Genomic DNA, 7767 nt, shown 5'->3' with positions numbered 1-7767 from the left:
ATTATATCATTCTGAACATTCATTCATTTATTCATTCAATAATTTATTTAGGGCCTAATATGAGCCAGACATTAGGGATTCTGTAGTGAATAAGATGGGTATCATCCATAAACAAATGAAAATGACAGTCTTGAACAGGCATTAACCAACTACAATTGACCTTTGAACAATGCAACAATTGGAAAAAATCAGACAAAACACATAGCCTAGAAATATTGAAAAAATTAAGAAAAAGGTATGTCATGAATGCATTAAAATATATGTAGATACTAGTCTATCTTTTACTACCATAAAATGTACACAAATCTATTATAAAAAGTTAAAATTCATCAAAACTTACACAAACACAGACTGTACATGGTGCCATTTGCAATTGAGAGAAATGTAAACAAATGTAAAGATGCAATATTAAATAACTGCATAAAATTCACTGCAGTACATACTGTACTACTGTAATAATTTCATAGCCACCTCCTATTACTATTTCGGTGGGCTCATGTGTGTTGTATGTGCTTAAAATGTCATGTGACACTACTCATCTCCTTGTGAGCAGTTCATCTCTCCAGTAAGTTGCATACTGCAGTAAAAAGTGATCTCCCATGGTCCTCGTGTATGTTTCATCATGTTTAGTGCAATACTGTACACCTCAAATAACACCATGAGAACTAAACTATGTGCCACTAGTGAGGCTTGAAGTGCTCCCAAGCAGAGAAAACTCATGACATTACAAGAAAAAGTGGAAGTGCTTCATATATACCATAGATTGAGGTCTGCAGCTGTGGCTGCCAACCATTTCAAGGTAAATGAATCCAGCATAAGGACCATTGTCAAAAAAGAAAAGGAAATTCATGAAGCCATCATTTCAGCTATACCAGCAGGCACAAAATCCTTGCACTTTTTTGCAAAATACCTTTTTATCTCATATTGAAAAGGCAGCTTTTATGTGGCACATGATCGCTATAAGAAGGTCATATCTATAGATGCTAATATGATTTGAGAAAAAGCAAAGTCATTACATGACAAGTTAAAAGGAAGATGAAGGATCTAAAGTTGGAGAATTTAATGCCAGCCAAGGATAGTTTGATAATTTCAGAAAGAGGTTTGGGTTCAAAAAATGTCAAGAGAAAAGAAGCAGCTTCTGGTGACCAAGATGCAACAGATGAGTTCCCAGATGCCATTAAGAAAATCATTCAGGAGAAAGGATGTCTGTCTGAACAGATTTTTAATGCAGATCAAAGTGCCCTATTCTGGAAAAAAAAATTCCACAAAGAACATTTATCAGTAAGGAAGAGAAGCGAGCACCAGGATTTAAGGCAGGAGGAGTTAGGCTAACTCTACTGTTTTCTGTATATAGTTTCGTTTATGATCAGGACTGTTTTTATCTATAAAGCCACTAACCCCTGTGTCTTGAAGGTAAAAGGTAAACACCAGCTGCCAGTCTTTTGGTTGTACAAGAAAGCCTGGACAACTTGTACCCTTTTTCTGGATTGAGGCTTTGTCCTTGAAGTCAAGAAGTACCTTGTCAGTAAGAGACTGCCTTTTAAAGTTCTTTTGGCATTAGACGGTGCCACTGGCCACCCAGAACCCCTTGAGTTCAATACCAAAGGCATCAAAGTGGTCTACTTACCCTCCAACACAGTGTCTCTAATTCAGCCATAATGACCTTTAAGCCTTATTACACACAGTACTCTATGTAAAACATTGTCAATGCTATGGAAGAGAAGCTTGATAGAGAAAATATCACGAAAGTCTGGAAGAATTCTACCCTTGAAAATGCCATTATTGTTACAGAAAAATCCATGAAAGCCATCAAGCCTGAAACAATAAGTTCCTGCTAGAGAAAACTGCGTCCAGATGTGCATGACTTCACAGGATTTACAACAGAGCCAATAAGGCAAATCATGTAAGAGATTGTGGATATGGCAAAAAAGCGGGGGAGTGAAGGGTTTCAAGTTATGGATTGTGGAGAAATTCAAGAGCTAATAGACCACACTAGAGGAATTAAAACAAGATAACTTGACGGAGATGAGTGCTTCTGAACAAGTGCCAGATGATGAGGAAGATACAGGTTGACATTCTGGTAGAAGGGTTCTGAAAATTTGAGACTGCTTTTGACTTCTTTTATGACATAGGCCCTTATATGATATGGGAACTGAACCTAAAGCAAATGGTGGAAAAGGGATTGGTACCATATAAAAATATTTTTATAGAAATGAAAAAGCAAAAGCCAGAAATTACTATGTATTTCTGTAAAGTTATACCAAGTGTGCTTGCCTCTCCTTCCACCTCCTCCACCTCTGACACCACTGCCACCCTGAGACAGCAAGACCAACCCCTCCTCTTCCTCCTTGTCCTCAGCCTACTCAACATGAAGATGATGACAAGGATGAAGACCCTCAGGATGATCCACGTCCACCTAATGAATAAGTAAATATCTTTTCTCTTATTTATGATTTTCTTAATATTAAGTCATTAAGTATGAAATGCGATTTTGAACCAAAAGTTAGTTTATTATAGCTCAAATGAGTAGTATAAGTAATCAAATTACGTGCCTAAACTACTGACACAGTTTTGCCATTTTAACAGTAGCTTGTTTATGCCAGCAGCAAAGAAGCCTGGAGAGCAAGTGGTGATGAAAAGCGTTTGTCACAGCTTGTTGAGAATTGAATATTTTTTCTTGCAAGTGGTCCAAAACCTGGAAGTAGTAGTGTCAGTTGGTGCAAGGTCTGGTGACTATGGTGGATGACAGTTTCCAAGTCCAGCTGCTGTAGTTTGAGCAGTGTTTGTGCAATACATGGTAGAACATTGTCTTGCAAGAGGATTGGCCTGTCTCTATTGACCAATTTTGGCTGCTTCATCACAAGCATCCTCATCATTTTATTCAATTGGTTGCAGTAGACTCCTGCTGTCATCGACTGACCAGGTTTCATGAAGCTGTAGTGGAAATACCAGCGCTGGACCACCAGACACAGCTTTTTTTGATGAATATTCAGTTTTGGACTGTGTTTTGGCACTTCATCTTTGTCCAAACACTGTGGTGAATGCTTGCAACTGTCCAAAAAAATCCATTTTTCATCACATGTTAACAATACGATGTAGAAATGGTTTGCCTTTAGTCGTGACAGCAAAGAAAGTAGAGCTTCAAGATGGTTTCTCTTCTGATGTTCATTTAATTCATGCAGAACTCATCTATTCAGCTTCTTTACCTTGTGGATTTGTTTCAAATGGTCCAATATTGCTGGAATAGTAATGTCAAACCTTGCTGCTAATTTATGCATGGGTTGAGATGGATTCGCTTCCATTACAGCTTTCAGCTCATCATTACCCACCTTGGTCTTAGGTCACCCACATGGCTCATTTTCAAGATTAAAATCACCAAAACGGAACTTCTCAAGCCATAGATGTACTGTGCGTTCATTAGCCACATCCTTCCCAAACACTTCATTAATATTTTGAGCTGTCTGTGCAGCATTGGTTCTATAACAAACTCATTCAAAAATAACACTAATTTCTGACTTACCCAAGGATTCACAAAAAAATGCTCCAAAAAAGAATTTAAAAGATAATCATAAGCCAAACAGTGCATTTCAAAGAATGAGGATGTATCTTCACAATAAAAATAAAACAAGAAGTGTCAAAAGTGCAATGTCAGAGGTATCAACTGTCAAACTTAGTACTTAAATTGGACATCTCATACTTAATAACCTAATATTTTTCTTTCCTCTAGCTTACTTTATTGTAAGAATACAGTATATAATACCTATAACATACAAAATGTGTTAATCAACTGTTTATGTTATCAGTAAGGCTTCCAGTCAAGAGTAGGCTATTAGTAGATAAGTTTTTGGGAAGTCAAAATTATATGTGGATTTGACTGTGTAGGTCAGCATCCCTAACCCCTGTATTGCTCAAGGGTCAACTGTGTGTGTGAAACACATGTTTGTGAATGCATAGAAAAAAATTTACACCACAACTTTTTTTGAGACAGGATCTTGCTCTGTCATCCATGCTGGAGTGTAGTGGTGCAATCACAGCTCACTGCAGCTTCAAATTTGGGCTCGAGTGATCCTCCTGCCTCAGCCTCCACGTAGCTGGGACTACAGGTGTTGCCACGTCTGGCTAATTTTTAAACTTTTTTTAGAGATAGGGTTTCACTATGTTGTCCAGGCTGGTCTCGAACTCCTGGGCTTAAGTGATCCTCCTGCATAGGCCTCACAAACGGTTGGGATTATAGGCATGAGCCACCATGTCCAGTCACAGCAACATTTTTTAATGTAAGCTTCATGAATGCTTGTTCTTTAGTGTGTTTGTAAAAGCTACTGACACATAGGAGAGTCTATTTATTGAAAGGCAAAAAAGAAACACACACACAGGCAAATTAGTAGTACTTATTTTGTGCTCAACACCTTACTGAAACATTTTACCTGCTATCGAACCAGTTATCAAAACTTAAGGTTTTCATTTCTACATTGCCTGAGTAATGTATACAATTTTGTATAGTTTTGTATAATTACAGCTCTATTTGTTATAGATTGCGACTTTTGATTCATGGAATTAGCTCCTACACGTAAGGGTCTATCTTGTTATTGAAGTCACTCTTTGGTACTTGTTTCTCCATAAATCCTGACCATTTTGTACTACCAATAATCCTCTTTATATTTCTCTGTATTTTTTTCCTGCCTTATACTTGGCATTTCTACAACACTGGTTACAGAAGAATAAATTAGCACCTGGCTTACCCGACCAGTCAGCTTCCCTCTAGTTTCAGTACTTTCTGACTGCAGCTTAGAAGTACCAACACTCCAAGTCAGGGGTTGGAAACCACAGCAAGTGAGACAGTCTGGCCCTTGGCCTGTTTTTGTAAATAGTTTTATTGGAACACAGCCACCAGCATTCATTTACATACAAAGGCTGCTTTTGTGCTATTTGACAGAGTTGAGTAGTTGCAACAAAGAACATATGGCCTGCAAAGCCTAATATAGTTAATATCTGGCCTTCTACAGAAAAAGTTTGTGGACCCCCTGCTCTAAGTTTAGTATTGGGAGGTCTCTATGCTCTTTCAGTGACACATGCGATTTAACAACTATAGTCTCTAAATTTAACTGAACACTGAGGGTGGCCTGATCAGATGTCAGATAAAAGAACAATATGCATGTATCTTTTATCTTTCTTTGTACCACCCCTTGAGAGCAGAAACAGAAATTTCTATTATCTGACTGGGTTTTAGTTCAACAACCAAAGTGAAAAATCAAACCACTTCTGTGTAAAAGAGACTCTATGAGGACTTTATACTAAATACCATGGGTATCCAGTAAACCGTGTGTGTGTGTGTGTGTGTGTGTGTGTGTGTGTGTGTGTGTGTGTGTGTGTGTGTGTGTGTGTGTGTGTGTGTGTAACATTTAGAGAGGCGTTTATTAAATTCAACTTATACTCCTATTTAATCTCTGTAACCATACAGTGAGTGACTAAGGAGCCACCTTAGGAAATTAAGGAACTATAGCTTTATTTGTAATAACCCCAAACTGGAAACAACTAAAACATCCCTCAGTAGGAATATGGTTAAACAATTTGGTAAATCAATACCATGGAATACTATTCAGCAATAAAAAGGAAGAAACTACTGATATATATGACAACTCAGATAGATCACAAGGGGCATTGTGATGAATGAAAAGAGCTAATCTCAAATGGCTGCATACTGTATGATTCCATTTATATAACATTCTCATAATGACAAAATTATGGAGATGAAGAATAAATTAGTGATTGCCAGGGGTTAGAACTGGTAGGGCTAGGTGTGGCTATAAAGAGTAGCATGAGGGAGATCTTTGTGATGATGATAGTTCTGTATCTTGATTGAAGTGCTGGTGATAAAAAAACTACACATGTGAGAAAATGGCACAGAACTACTTACACACATTGTACCAATGTCAATATCCTGATTTTCATATTGTATACAGTAACTCAAGATGAAAAAATTGGGGGAAACTGGGTTCAACCTACATGGACCTCTCTGTATTATTTTTGTAACTCCCTTATTTCAAAATAAGAAGTTAAAAAAACAGATACTTGCACATACAAGAGAATTCATAACAAAATAAAATACACCATAGCCAATTTTATTCAAATTCTCCAAAATTTATATTCAGTATTTAATTATTTCTAAAAAGTATGTTACCCTTTATTATAATGGTTTTAATATTTCATCTTTCTTTTATAGTTTTTTCATCTTTTCTTTACAATTCTTCAGTAGAAGCCAGAATCTTGAGTTGCCCAGTTAGGAGCCTAAAATATACAGAGAAAAATTGACAGGGTGAAAAGAAAATACTTTCTAAAAAAGCTAACATAGAAAAAAGTGACATGGCATTTACTTTAGCACCACTCCTGTCAAGCCAGTCTAAGATCATAAATTCCGCAATTACTAAATGTCAGATGTTCCAATTAGAACAAAATAAACACATCAAAATGTTACCTGAGATACCTTTAAGCCAATTACACAATGTAACAATTACAGTATCACCAACATTGGAACAATAATCCATACAAATTGATCCTGAAGCATACAGAAAAAAAAATCATGTAAGTTATATTCCAGGCTCAGCTATCCTAGACTTGGCTGGAATATGCAATTCCAATTCTAATGAGTCTTCCTCTTTTGAAACTAAAGGACTGTTCTAAGGACACCAATCTGTCCCTAAAATTTCAATCAAATGGGGTCTTTGAAAGTCCCACAACTGCTTCCTAATGACTTTCTACCCAGTTATACATAATCTATCCAGTTATACATAATCATAACGTCTAAAAAGCATTAAAGATAGTTTAGGATTCCACAATTATAAGGCCATTCAAATTCCTTCAACATATAATACACAGGACCTCTACCAAAAAGGGTGATGTAATTATTTTGATATGAGCATCAGAAATGAAATTTATTTAAGATCAGCACTAATAGATATAATAAGATCAATGTTTTTACAGAATCATTTCTTTAGATTTAGAAAGAGCACACATTTCAAGCACTTGAAAGAGGGCTACACATGTAAGTTATCATCTGCCAGTATCAAAATGATGTGTTGAAAACCCTGAGGAAATGAATTAATGAAGTCACACAGGAAGAGTAAAAGGAGAAGAAAAATAGTTATAACAAATGAGCAACACAATTTTTTTCAGTTTTCTTGACTAATGCATATAATACATCTAAGAAAAAATTCACTTCAGTTTAGTAATTTCTTAAACAAAATGTTCATATCTTTAAATAGCAATAAAAATCAGGTACAACTGATACTGATATTGTCTCAAAAAAAGGTCATGTAACAATTATGTTACATTGTTCCTAAATCCCAGACAGAGTAGAAAATGTGTGGTTCTTACCTCTGATCTACTATTCTGATTAAGTTTCTTCTCAATATTCATGGCCAGTATCTGGCTTCTAAAAGAAAGGCTTTTGGTCTTTTCAATCACTTGCTGATAGGGTGAGACTGCATTGTTACCCATCACCACATGGCCCTAAAATGAAACAGAAGGAAATTGATCCTATAATGATAATGACTGAATTTCCCAGGTAATTAATGAGCATGATATAACAACACTACATGACTACTGCATATATTTTTATACACTGTATAAAGATGACAACATTTATCTAGCAAGAAAAAGGACGCTGCTGTTGCCTTCAAAGAACTATTATACATTAAAACAAAATAAATTCTTAACAAAAAATAAGATGTCCTAACTTCTTCAAAATTTCTAAAAATACAAAATAATCAG

At 36.0% G+C, this 7767-nt stretch overlaps 1 protein-coding gene across 1 annotated transcript in view; it reads right to left on the bottom strand.

Moving 5' to 3' along the window:
- Positions 1-6098: 6098 nt before the first annotated feature.
- The window catches only part of EIF3E (eukaryotic translation initiation factor 3 subunit E), a 43953-nt gene continuing 42284 nt past the window's right edge, over positions 6099-7767 (bottom strand). Inside the window, exons 12-13 of the mRNA XM_045560907.1 lie at positions 7372-7506; positions 6099-6285 (exon numbers count right to left, since the gene is read on the bottom strand). Of these exons, the coding sequence (XP_045416863.1) occupies positions 6247-6285; positions 7372-7506 (174 nt within the window). The 3' untranslated portion in view covers positions 6099-6246. The remainder of the gene's footprint in view (positions 6286-7371; positions 7507-7767) is intronic.

The sequence above is a fragment of the Lemur catta genome, chromosome 9, assembly GCF_020740605.2.
Source record: "Lemur catta isolate mLemCat1 chromosome 9, mLemCat1.pri, whole genome shotgun sequence".
In the NCBI taxonomy this organism is placed as follows: Eukaryota; Metazoa; Chordata; class Mammalia; order Primates; family Lemuridae; genus Lemur; species Lemur catta.
The sequence above is the reverse complement of the archived record's forward strand: the minus strand, read 5'-3'. Positions and strand labels throughout refer to the sequence as shown.